At 47.0% G+C, this 12,317-nt stretch overlaps 1 protein-coding gene across 1 annotated transcript; it reads right to left on the bottom strand.

Annotated features, from left to right (window-relative positions):
* Positions 1-783: 783 nt before the first annotated feature.
* Positions 784-5,359, bottom strand: LOC121595860. Its single transcript, XM_041920177.1, has 7 exons — positions 5,132-5,359; positions 4,620-4,870; positions 3,544-4,505; positions 2,945-3,478; positions 2,708-2,848; positions 1,624-1,788; positions 784-1,539 (listed from the first exon to the last, which is right to left on the bottom strand). The coding sequence occupies exons 2-7, from the start codon at positions 4,696-4,698 to the stop codon at positions 1,336-1,338; spliced, it is 2,085 nt and encodes a 694-aa protein (XP_041776111.1). The 5' UTR covers positions 4,699-4,870; positions 5,132-5,359; the 3' UTR covers positions 784-1,335.
* Between the last annotated feature and the right edge of the window lie 6,958 nt (positions 5,360-12,317).

Below are 12,317 nucleotides of genomic sequence, written 5' to 3' on the forward strand. Positions count from 1 at the left end.
TTCTGGGACAAAAGAGACTCGGGATGGATCAACTCTAGGATCGATTTGGGCTCGGTGTCAATTCTAGGGTCGTTATTGCTTTAGTATTAGTTATTGATTCAAAATGGATGCGAGATCAATTCCAGATCCAATGCTAACCTGTGTTCCAGGATTGGCATAGATTCGGGATTAGTTTCTGGGACAAAAGAGGCTAGGGATGGATCAACTTTAGGATCCATTTAGGCTCGATGTGAATTCCAGAAATCTTATGGATTTGAGAGCAATTTTTAGTACTGGTATGGATTTGAAATGAATTCCAGGAATGAACTTGGTTTAGCATCAGTTCCAAGATCAGTCAGTTTTAGAGTCTTTTTGAGGACCGATATGCGTTAGGACACAATTCCAAGACCGTTATCAGAATCAGTTTGAACACCGGTAACCGTTTCGAGATTAGCTTAAATAACGGTATGAGTTTAGGATCAGTTGCAGGAACGATAAGGATGTGTGAAATAGGTTCAGCATTACTTCCAAGATCTGTATAGATTGCAGAACTGTTAAATATAGAATTATTTGGGATTAGTTCCTTAACTGCGATGGATTTGGGAGCCACGCACACCTTATAGAACCTAGAAATTGCGGTTTTCCAGTCCTGGACCAAATCAACAAGTAGTGTATCAAAGGGAGACTTATTAACAATACTTACCTTGCAAAATGCGAACCTCCGCTCTAACAGAAACTCCCCAAAACTGTCTGTTGTTTCTCAACTGTTTTGGGACAAGCACAATACGCCACAACACCGCAGTATAGCTTATTACCACTTTAATAAATACCATGCAAACTTTGTTTTCCGACGGAGAAAGTAAAAATACCGATCGTTTGACAAGTTACATCAATAATTGGATTGAATATTAAAGAATTGAGATAAAATAGGCTTGCTGGAGGCCTTTTCCAATATTTTTTGTTTGTTTTCTTTGTTCCAATATTTTTTTGTTTTGTTTCTTTGTTTGTTTGTTTGTTTGTTTGTTCACTTGTTCACTTTCCGCGAAAGTGCTTTCGGGCGCGCTTCGATTCCGCACCAAGCGTGCCGCCAAATTCAAAAACCAATTGCATTGTTCCCCCCTTTCCGATCCAGGTGCCAGCGTGCCGGACGTGCCTGAGGGGGTGGGGGAGGGTTGTGCTGGAGGAGAGGGCCGGCGCGTGCCACCCACGTGCGGGCGTGATTAGGCGAAAAAAGGTTTTGTTGCTCGCAAGCGAGGGCAGGCAAACGCGCCTAACTCTGCTCCAGCCCCCCCCCCACGGCTCCACCGGCCAGGCCGGCCCGGTTCGCCGGCCAACCAGGGAAAAGGGAATTTAAAATCAGGAGTCGACCAGAACGTGCCAGCGGGTGATCAGCTCGGACCGGGAGCTGGACTCGCGCATCTCGTTCCAGTGTATCATCTCCTCCGGGCCGCTTGAGTTGAGGCCCATGCTAAACCAACCAACCATCTCGTTGCGCTTCATGTTGCGCTTCGCGTACACCGACACGATCAGCGTCACGTCGTTCAGCTGGAACATTGCCACCTGGTAGGAGGGCGAAAGGAGAATGGTTTCGTTAGTGTCTGGGTGTAGGTAGGGATGCAGGGACACCTGCACGCCGCACAGTACCTGAAATATAAACGATTCCTTAAACAGTGGGTTCGATTGGCCGCGCCGTGTGGACGTTTTGGCGCGGGCAATCTCCTGACCCATGCTGCTGACCAGGCAGAGCTTCACGTACGTGTCCGGGACTTTGGGTAGCGTGTGGTTCCTAAAATGGCTACCCTTTACGATCTGCAAGAGAGATTTCGTTAAGTAATGAAGCAACGAAATAAAGTTTTGAGAATGAAGTGAACCGAACATCATGGACCTGAACCTCAAAAAGACTATCAACTACTTGGACAACTACGTCTCTCCTGGCAATACGTCTTGAGCAAGTCACAATACTTAAATGTTTCATGTTCGTCCTTCTATGGTCCCTTCAAAGCCCAGTTGGTCCATCAGTGAGCTGACGATCTAACCATAAACCCTACCGAGAGTTGAGTCTCATAATCTGTTGTAGTAGGCAGAAGTGTATGCCCTATCGAATGACCCGAGTAGTGATTCTTAGCATTAAGAGAGGGCTTGAAGTAATTTTATGTATGTCCGAAGAATAATTTCCAACAAATATCTCCTACAACGACTGGCGTTTGTCTTGTTGAGAGTCTTGATTCCTTCAGTTAAGGATATGTGACATATTGACATACGAAAGCTCTCTTCCAGTAGCACATCTCAAGACTTCAATTTTGATGGGTAGATAGTGCTCCTATTCAAACCCTCCAGTTCTTATTGGAGTTGGTTCTTGAATGAGATACTATACGGCAGTATTCAGCATGGAAACGACATCTTTTGTTTGAGGCTTGGTAAGTATATCTACACTTATAAGAGTAGAGACATTCGATGAAGATGTTTTCTTGGAGTTAGGGACTTTATGGAGAAGCCTGAAAGCTATCGTCATTCCAACAAGTTACTTATTGGAGTCTCTTAAGACACGAAATTATTTGGACCAGTTCTTGGAAGCATTTTGCTAATTCTAAATATTTCCAAAACTTCCTGAATGTTTCAAGAGCATTAAAAGATCCATAAGCCTGTGAGTGCTCATAAAGTCAGCTAGTGAACAGATATCGTTTGGTGGTGATTCTAGTAAGGATCGAACTCATAAAAGCCATCTTACCTCCACCGTCAGTCGCCCGGTGATACCATTGTAGCCCAACCCGAGCAGCAGCTCCGGCACACCGCCATGCTGCATGGAGGTGGTCGACCCGGCACTGTCCGACCGGGCAATGCTCAGCAGATCGCTCGTGGAAGCCGTATCCTGCACGAAATTGCGTTCAGATTTAAGGAGAAGAGAAAAAAAACACATCCTTCAATCAAGCCCTCCTCTTCCTTTTCCTACACGGGCCGTGCTTACCGTGCTTGACGAGCGCGATTCCAGCGGCAGCCACAGGTTCGTCTCGAGCTCCAGGTCGATGTTGGCGAAGCTGACGATCGTCTCGCCGATCAGCCGCTCGCGGCGCATCCGCTCGCACCCGTACACCCGGATGCGCAGCCCCATCGAGTTCACCTCCTCCGGGTTGACGCGGTGCAGCAGGAAGCTCTCCATGAACTGCGGGCACTCGCCGGACCGGATCTTGGTCTTGTGCTTCTGCCGCTTGGCCGGCAGCATCAGCAGCCGGACCTGCGTGTGCGTCAGCTGGCCCTTGTCGCCGCGCGACGCAATGCCGCGCGCCTGCAGCACGTGCACCGTCATCTTGCGCATCGGCGCATCGTACAGCAGCGAGATCTCGAGCGTCCCGTTCGAGCCGGCGGCGGGCGGATGCGCCCCCGACCCCGCCGGCTGATCATAGCCGGCCGGGCCGGGAGCTACCGCCCCGCCTGCGTCCGATTTCAGCGACTTCAGATCGCTGGTATCGTACAGTGGCTCATTGGCAAACACTAAAATACACTGTGATGGGTGGGGGGGGGGAGCATTAGAGACAGGTCAAAGGTCCCGCCGGCCCCGATACTTACATCATTGTTGAGACTGAGCACGTCGTCCAGGCTGTCCTGTTGCGCTAGCGACGACGCCGCCTGCTCGTACCCGACAACGGTGGACGCGTTGGCCGCTGGCGCTGCCGCCAGCGCGTCCTCCCCAAACGCCCTACACTTCAAATTGGTTCGCTCGCCACCCGCGTCGTTGTCGAAGCAAATGCCAACACTGCCGGCGGTCGACGCCGCCGCCACCAGCCCCTCCCCTCGGCTGCCGTTCGTTGCCCCTTTGGTCGTTTTCTTGCGGTGCCCGGGCACCGGGTCCCGCTCCAGGTCACTCTCCTTCGTCAGCTCGGGCAGCAGCGGCGGCTCGCCCCGCAGCTTCAGCTCGGCCGACCCGGTGAACCGCCCGTCCAGCCGGCCCGGGGCCGCCCCCGCCGCCAGCCGGTCGTTGCTCAGGTGCGCATCGAGCGACAGGCGCGTCCCGCCGTAGTCCAGGTTGCCCTCGTTCGAGCTGCCCGAGCTGCAGTCGTTGCTCGAGTGGGGCATCCCGATCTTGCCGCCCTCGGCCATCGCGAGCGGGTCGCGCGACTTGTGCCGACTGGCGCCGTGCTTCCCCCCGGACAGGAGTTTGTTAAAGCTGTGATACTGGGCCACCACCGACTGGTCCAGCCCGGCGGCGGCCTCGTTCGCGTGGTAGCAGGAGATGCTGCCACCGCCGCCGCCGCCGCCGCCGCCCACGCCCCCGCCGTAGCCGGCCCCGCACGGGTCCAGCTTGAGGCGGCGCAGCGTGTCGTCCTCCGAGTCGGAGCTGTTGTTCCCATCGTACGCGAACCGGTTCCGTATGCGGTGGAACGTTTTCTCCGCCCGCAGCTGCTCGTCGAACGGCAGAAATGGGGGGGCCGCCCCGAAGCACCGTATCTTGTGGACGTACAGGAACAGCACCAAGATGAGTGCCACAAATCCCAATGCTAAGCCAAAAAATGTTGTAAGTTCCATGTGCGCTGCACGGCCCAACGTGTTGAGTTGCGAAGAAAGCAACCAAAAAGAAGAAAAAAAAAAAGAAAACATCAGTGTTTACTTCGGCTGCAGCTGGCTGGAGCGGGGGTCCCCCCTACCTTGCAGACGGTCCGCAATGTTAATGCCATTCATGTCCAGTTGGTTACCGCTGCCACCACCCTCCAGAAACTGCACCATTGTCGTAGGGGGTCGAGCCTTCCGGGCGCTTTAGGTCATTCCGCATCGGGGCATGCGTCCAGGATGGGCAGGACGACGACCGCCAACACCGGATACGCTTGGGCTGCGGTGCAGCGTTGCTCTACGTTGATTGTGCACGATTTGCCAGTACGTTGCTGTTGCCATTTACTCACTGGAAAGCCCAGAAGACAGAACAACACACACACAGAGAGAGGGTGAGTTGACAGCGGAGCGTTGTAAATCTTTGATGGCGACTATCCACTACCCTCCCCCCTTTGAACTCACACACACACAAACACACATGCACAACCATACACATACACACAGAGTTCCATTCCGTATGAACGGGGGGGCCTGGCCCATACGGAAGTCCCCGAAGCAGGCTTTTAAGGATTTTGAGTTGCCTGCCTTACCAACGACCACCAACACCTACCAAAACTGGAGAGCTGCTGCTCCAGCATCGAAACGCGGGCACCGTTGGGGATCACTGTTTACACTGCGTTTCGGGGCACCGACATTGCGTACAGGTTCGCTTTGTTCCTTACGTGAGTGTTCCTTGCAGCGACACACTAGCAGGATGGTAGCAGCATTTTCACGCAAATGTTGTTGCGTGCTACTACGGTGCGCCGACGCACCAGCCGACCACATCTACGGCGTACGTTGACGTACGCTCGCGTGATGAGAGGGGGGGGGGGGGGGGGGATGGACGGTTTTATGGCAGCCTGACTCGGTCCTGTGTTTGGTGCCTCACTCCTGTTCCTTTGTTGTCTGCCATAAACGTGCGTTTGGTGTGAACGGAGCTTACGCGTCCACGGATACGTCAAGTCAGTCGGTCGCCCATTTCCAGACGTTTCTTGCGAGCGTTCATGAGATGAAGCGAGGGTTCATCGGAAGCTTTTTGTGCGTCCTGCAAGGATCGGCGTTCATCGAATGAACTTGTTGGCAAAAGCTCACCGGAAGCTGCTCACAAGCTCTAGGAGTTCGGTCTAGGTTTACTTTCCTACTGGCGAGCGGTTTCTTGGGTCGGAGGGACAATTTACCATACCTGTTGCTCATCGAAAAGTTGATTTTTCGGATTTATTTATACCCTCCTCTATGTTCTACGGTTGAGTTTAATGTATTGCTTAAATAGGCTGCTCATTATTGATTTTCCCAAAATTATTGTCATCCAAAAATGTAAAATCGCACTATTAAAAGCTAAATTGATTGAAGTGGACGAAGACCGGAAAACACGGAAATGGACAACCCGGCACGTCATTTGAGAAATAGTAATATAAAGAAACTTAACCAAATGAACATTATAGATATTACTTGCAAGAGACCGTTTTGGATCATTGATTAAAACAAACTAAGAGTGCAGATGACACCAATACAGGATTTTCCAAGACACTGTCGAATGAGCACATAACTATTCACCAAAACCAATATGTTTTTCAACAGGTGTAAAATGGTGTATTGGCTTCAAAATGAAATTTCAGTTTTAACACATGATTTTCAACACATAACATACAACTGTCAAATTCTATCCAGCTTGAGGAGTGTTGAAAATCATGCTGAAGTTATTAAAAATTATTGTGATGGGAATGAACTATCAGATTGATGTGCATTAACATCTTGCACGCGGTGAATAACAATGTTTACATTTGAAAGGGCGGTCCCGTGGTCATCAACCCGAACGACTCAATAACATGCCCGTCATGGGTTCAATCTTAGAATGGACCATCCCCCCGTAGCAAGGATTGACTATCCGGCTATGTGGTAATGAATTAAGTCTCGAAAGCCTGTATAGGCCGGCATGTCCACGTAGGACATTACGCCAAATAGAAGAAAATTTGAAAGTGACTTGGAAAACCCGGTAACTCTAATTCAAACAAAACCAAATACAACTTAGTTGGACAGATCAGAGTTAAAACATCAAAATGTACTCGAACGAGAGATTAAAATCGATATCATTTAATGCTAAACCGAAAATCGATAATATATGCCTCGTGAATTCCAGAACAGAGAGGAGGACTCTTTCTGGGTTCATTGGTACCTTTTTCCAATATTAGAAAAGATTATAACGGCATGTATAGGCATTTATGGGCATGTCTAGCTTCATTGTTTGACGACCCAATACACAGTTGTCTGTTACGGATGATAATCCATTTCAATAAAAGAATATGTACACCTTCCCTAAGCCAACGAGAGTTATCACACACTGAAGAATTTGGAATATTCATAGCTCGTACACTTAGGTCCTCCCCCAAGGCAAAAAAATTAGTATTTTTTTAAAGATAAGTTTTATATTTGAGATATGTTTGGGTAGGTTTAGTGCGTGTTTTAAATCGGTAATTCGAGTAAACACGAACACATCAAAATGCATGAAAGGACAAATTTAGGTACGGGTATATGCTTCGATGCAATGGCTTCTATAAGTCAGAAGTAGGTTCTTCGATTTCCATCCAGGCATGACGCAAAACTGACTGGTCATTTGCACAACTGACTGTCGAGCTGTAGATGAAAAGAAATATTTAAATATAGCTAGCCCACATAACTGACTTCGGTTGTTACAAAAAGACATAATGAAGTTCTCGATTGAGGTTTGTTAAAATAATGAGCGATTACTGCTTATCAACTCCTATTTCTATTACATTATTCAGTCTAGTGACATATCAAAGAGACGCAATCTCAATTAAAACTCGAACATTATAGCAATCAATAGACTTCGAGCTAATAAAATCATGCATATTAGCTTCGATAACTTTATTCCAAGGCTATCATGTTCGAAGTATTTGCCAAGACACATTATAATATCCAGTAAAATATCTAAGCCGTTTGCTACCTCACAGCCTATCAAATAGAAGAGTAATTAATCTTCAAATGAAACAAAAGAAATAAAATCAGCTATAACTCGGTTTTTGATTGTCCAAACTATTCCAATGGTTATGCAAATGCCAGACAAAATCTATATGTTTGCAAAAATAAGCTCTGTTCACATTTCGCAAACAATTAAACGAAGTTCATTGCCAGCTTAGAGATCTTAGTGTCCACTAGTGGTCGCTACTAATCAATTCTATAGATATTGTGTTTGATATTTGCCTGACGATACTATAACAGCGCTGTAAACTTCGATAGCATCATTGGCATCATCTACAATTGCCCAGTGACCATTTCCGAACCTAGATGCTGTAGAGCCGATTACATAAAACATAAACAATTTGGATTCTATATGTCCTTACGGTAATCGTTTCCAACATGAAACTTTATCAGACAGTGAAATATTATCACAGTGGTTATTATTCCTGCTAACAAACAAATGACTTCCCTATTTTATTTGAATCTCATCGATACAACTCTCCATCCAAAAGTGAACACTCGAACAACTCCAAAAGTTATTTTATCTGTTATTTGTCGACCGAAACTCCCAAAGCGTGACGTATGGTACAACCAACCGGCACACTAAAAGGTGACAATACGGGTGTTGTAATCAGTCTCATCAACGGCCTCTCGATAGATAATCCTGTTCACCGGACCATCCTTCAGCGGTCCCCAGCTGTCAGCCGTCTTTGTTTTTGACCACTGTCCGGTCAGTTTCAGCAAAGGCAAAAGGTGTCCGAAAATTAATCGACCCATTATGGGCGTGTGATGGAGATAAAAATAAATGAACAGTGGCAGCCTGATGGCCTGTTATGGATCGTGTCACTTTCTGCTTTTGATGGCAAACAAATAAACAAACAGCATCTATGGCCCAAAGGGTAACCCATCGTTAGTGGATAGTTCTTATCACAACGCGGCTGCTGGAATGAGGTGTTCAAGTTTGACTCATTATCAATTAATCAAAACTGAAATCTTGAACTATTAGATAATTACGACTAAATGAATGTAATCTAAAGATATCCGAACCAATAACAACAGCTACGGCATCGCATTCTTCAGCCATCGCCAACTGCAATGGAATTGAAGTGGATTATTAAAAGAAATCAATAACCAGCTTGTCCGCTTGAATGTGAGCAGTGCAAAAATCCGAGAATAAAACAATGTAGTCAGCGAATGCCCGTACAGCGTACAGGGATTATGTACGAGCGTGCGTTGGAATGCACCGAACAAGCGACGACCCACGGCGACCGTGTAGCATTCCAGCACAGCAAACGACCACCGCAGGCGCAGGCTATAGCTACAAATGGTTATTATACGCGTAGAGGCCGCTGCACAGCCTGGCTGGCTGGTGCCGCCCTGGTTGCCCGGACGCCCCTAGACGGCAAGCACAACGGCAATTTCGCAAGTCTATCCGAAAGCAGCACTTTGGCATTGTGCGCTTGTTGTGTGCGCTCTCCACTGTTATAAAGTGAAAATATACGGTCGAGAGGATCTGTTGGCCGATCTCCTCGACTAGTTGCCCCCCTCTGTCTTGTCCGAACTGCTGGCTCCAATGGCGACACATTGGTGAAGTTGCCAAGGCCCGATTTTGTCCCATATAATGTACACAACGGACAACGGTCGGGCGGGTACCGGCCTCTCCCGCGCACTACCGGGAGTGGTTCCGGTGCCGGAAACTGTTTCCACTTTCCAGCAGCTGTAAGTCCTTGCCGCGCGGAAAGTGTGCGGTTGAAACTGTTCGGACCGCACAAGGACGCCGAAGCTCGGCTTCGTCGGACACGCCCTCTTTTTTTATTGCAACGCTACCGCTCGGATGCTCCGGCATGGTGCGCGAGTCGCAGCTCGTGCCGTCTCGCTCGGGCCGAGCGCACACGGCCCGCCACTCCGCTCCGTTCGCTCCACGCTCCGCTCCGCAGCAGTACATTGATATTCTGTTGCATGACTATTGCAAACAAGCTGGCGGGCGGGAGCCTGGGCTGCCTGGGACTTTCGTCCTGCGGTTTAGGTTGGCGGTGGGTTATGCCTTCACAGGATAAGCGTGCGTGTTTATCCTGTTGGAAGGTTTTGTGCTCTGCCTACCTGCTTACATTCACAGCTGCCAGGTCGCTATACATTGGAGCATTTCGTGAGACATTTCTCTTGCCTTTCATTTTTCCGGCAAAGGATATGAATTCGAATACATGCAAATGGGGTTCCTTGATGCCGAAGCACATTCACATGTATACAGTAATGCCGAGACTGCTCGCCCGTTAACCAACCCCGCACGACCGAATTGCCATTTATTGCGAACATAAAAATATATTACTTCCCGTTTAGCCGCTGTACTGTAGCATAATGTGACGCAGATGGCAAGGATATAATATAGCAGGCTAGCTGGCTGACTGACTGGTTATTGTTTTTGACCTCTCAGCCCACCCCACTGGCAGCTTCTTAGAGCGAAAGGGCTGTGAGGTAAGATGGGAAGCGAGCATGGCAGGCACCGAACGGCCCCGCACGCTCCAATCAGCCGTGGTCGGTTTCTATGTGGCAAAATTGGACATATCCGGGCACTTGCCACTCCTTAAAAATGGCCCAACATCGAACCATTGCCGCGGCGGTGTGCCCGATTCGATCTCGTACCGTATCGGACCGGGTTTCGGATTTGTCCCGCTTTTCTTATGCGTCGAGGTATCGTTAGGGCGTTGGGCGTACGCGAAAAGTTTCTGCAACACATTCAAACACAGTCCCGGTTTGCGTTACATTATTTATCGCCCATAACGGTTGATTTGGTTGTTTGTGAGTTAATGTTATTACATGAAAGATTCGCCCTGCAGCAACAATATATTTAGCTACGTGCAAATGCTCCATGTAAATGTTATTATATTTTCTCCCATATCATTTTTTATATTCAAACGTTGATAAACTTATAGGATAAAATTAATCCCAAATTGTCAGATTTTGTTACATCACTTCATCAACTGCTATATGTGAATCATCTAGATTCAGTTGTGTTGTCCTAGTAAGCCATTATTCTATGGGTTTTTTGGATTGAAAATAGAATGGAAAATTGGAAACCTGCATCCTCAAACATCAAAAGTTCTACAAGTTATTGTAAAATATGCTTGATATCTGTGTAAAAGGAAATATGAAAGATAGAAAGGTGCTCGGGCCGGCATGGTTTTCATAAACTCAATTCAGTTCTCAAACGCACGTTTAATCGCGATTTGGGCTCGTTTAATGTGTAATTTCTTAGTATACTATAAATTGAGTTAAATTTCAAAGAGGCTGTATTTGCCTAGATTAAAACCTTCCACGTTTATTAATACGACCAAAGAAGCATCGTAATATCCCGGCTATATCAAATGCTGACTGCACATCTTCCAAATCCAATGTTATATTCCCAACACAGTTGAACTAAACAGTGTTTCCCCGCGTAAGATCATCTAAATTCGGAAAGTGCAGACGCGAAAGAATTTCAGAGGCTCTTAGTTATCAAGAATTTTAAACCACATCATACCAGTTATTGCTAGAAGCTATCAACGTGACATTATTTCCTTAAAAGCTTGCTAATTTATGTCACTGGAGCGAATAGAAACCGTTTTTAAACGCAGTAGCAAGTCGTTGCAACGCTGAAAGCATTTCCTGACATAGTTCGGATATCTTACGGGAAATATTTGCATATTGAAATTATTTAAATCTTCAATTTTTGAGAACAATATCCAAGAGTGGCGCTAATTCTCTAGATATCCAATTTTATCATTAGAAGTTTACGCCGAATCGTTGAATGTAACAGCTCGAAAAAAAAACTTCCAGTATTTGATATTCTGTAGAATGTTATTTTTGAGAGCATTATTTTACAGATTTCAAATATCTTCGATTCTTCTTCGGGGCCAATACCCCAATATCTCGTTTATTAGGAAGTTAATTTTTGTATTTTTACAACACTTTGTGCAATGGGAGAATAGATCCCAGCGTGGCTACACAGCCATGCTCCGCGATATAGGGAGACACAAGTTAACTTATTTGTGGTATTATCGCAAATGATCTTCTTCTTCTTCTTTTTGGCTCAACAACCGTTGTCGGTCAAGGCCTGCCTGTACCACTTGTGTGGGGTTGGCTTTCAATGACTTTTGGATTACCCCTCATAGCAGGATAGTCAAGTCCTGCGTATGGCGGCACGGTCTAGTTGGGGCTTGAACCCATGACGGGCATGTTGTTAAGTCGTACGAGTTGACGACTGTACCATGAGACCGGCTATCGCAAATGATAGTGTTGTTATAATGATTCATTACCGTTCATTCCCAATAAAACAAAACCGGTATTAATGCCCAATGATCCCATTAGAACAAAATGTGACATTTTAATTTCTATTGCCACGCACGTGGATATTGTTTCCATCCCAGGAATGCGCCCCGATCCGTACGCCGGGCGCGGATCGTATGTTGCCTGCCCATTGGACGCACGATACCTGGAATTTTAATCTCCAGGTTTGTGTGTTTAGTTACAACAATAGCAAACAGCGCTAAAGTTTTAGATAATGATACAGTGTGTAATAGTTTGCAGCTGTGAAGTGAAGTGCGCTTCTACGGCGAAACCGGGCACAATAATCCTGGAAACGCTACCACACGCTCTCGTACGCTATGTAGTGCGAATTCGAAACTGGAGCAGCAGAGAAAGTAAAAGAGAGAGATAGAGAGAGAGAGAGAGACAGAGAAAGTCGTATGCTCAACTGGATCGATAATGTTGTGCTACTAAATAAGGATCCATCCAAAAGTGTTTCC

Source organism: Anopheles merus, chromosome X (genome assembly GCF_017562075.2).
Source record: "Anopheles merus strain MAF chromosome X, AmerM5.1, whole genome shotgun sequence".
In the NCBI taxonomy this organism is placed as follows: Eukaryota; Metazoa; Arthropoda; class Insecta; order Diptera; family Culicidae; genus Anopheles; species Anopheles merus.

Coding starts and splice junctions, on each gene's coding strand:
- LOC121595860 (XM_041920177.1), bottom strand. CDS start 4,698: ATGGTGCAGTTTCTGGAGGGTGGTGGCAGCGGTAACCAACTGGACATG. Junction 2,849..2,944: donor AATCGCGCTCGTCAAGCACG/GTAAGCACGGCC, acceptor AATTTCGTGCAG/GATACGGCTTCCACGAGCGA. Junction 1,789..2,707: donor CCGGGCGACTGACGGTGGAG/GTAAGATGGCTT, acceptor TCTCTCTTGCAG/ATCGTAAAGGGTAGCCATTT.